The sequence below is a fragment of the Austrofundulus limnaeus genome, unplaced genomic scaffold (genome assembly GCF_001266775.1).
Source record: "Austrofundulus limnaeus strain Quisiro unplaced genomic scaffold, Austrofundulus_limnaeus-1.0 Scaffold8121, whole genome shotgun sequence".
Lineage (NCBI taxonomy): Eukaryota > Metazoa > Chordata > Actinopteri > Cyprinodontiformes > Rivulidae > Austrofundulus > Austrofundulus limnaeus.
The window spans coordinates 1-516 of record NW_013960523.1 but is presented as its reverse complement, the minus strand read 5'-3'; the positions used below and the strand labels follow the sequence as shown (position 1 = coordinate 516).

The following is a 516-nucleotide window of genomic DNA, read 5'->3' as shown; positions in this document are numbered from 1 at the left end:
GATTTTAACTTGCTATTTGTTTCTTTCCTCTCACCAGACTTTCGTTGGTATATTCTCACTGGCTTAATTTTCCAGGTAATTTCAGAGTCTGTCTCGTAAAGTGTAAAGTAATGTGTGGCTCTGCAGGCTCTGTCAAGTACAAATTTGTCTGGCTGACCGAGGAGATTAACAATTGAACTTAAAATCTCGAGTTCATTTATACCTGAAAGCATCATCTGCCCAAGATAAAGCTCCCCTAAAGAGATACCAAGTCCCCATATGTCCACAGCCTCATTCGGTAACAATCCCAGGAAGACTTCAGGGGCTCTGTAACCTAGAGCCTGTAATTTAACTGATTCATATAAATCTGATGTGAAACGAGTAAGCCCAAAATCAATTAATTTCACTTTGAAGGGCGTAGACGTGTGATCAACTAACATTAAATTGTCAAGTTTAATGTCACTGTGAGCCATTTTAATTTCTCCTAATGCAGTGAGAGAAACGAGTATTTGTTTAGCGACAGCTCGGATCTCAGAC

At 39.5% G+C, this 516-nt stretch overlaps 1 protein-coding gene across 1 annotated transcript; it reads right to left on the bottom strand.

Annotated features, from left to right (window-relative positions):
- Positions 1–454, bottom strand: LOC106512554 (homeodomain-interacting protein kinase 2; the record flags this gene model as incomplete). The annotated part of the gene is given in 1 exon segment (XM_014001146.1): positions 1–454. A coding segment is annotated over 1 exon segment (452 nt), but the record flags the coding sequence as incomplete, so codon positions are not given.
- Between the last annotated feature and the right edge of the window lie 62 nt (positions 455–516).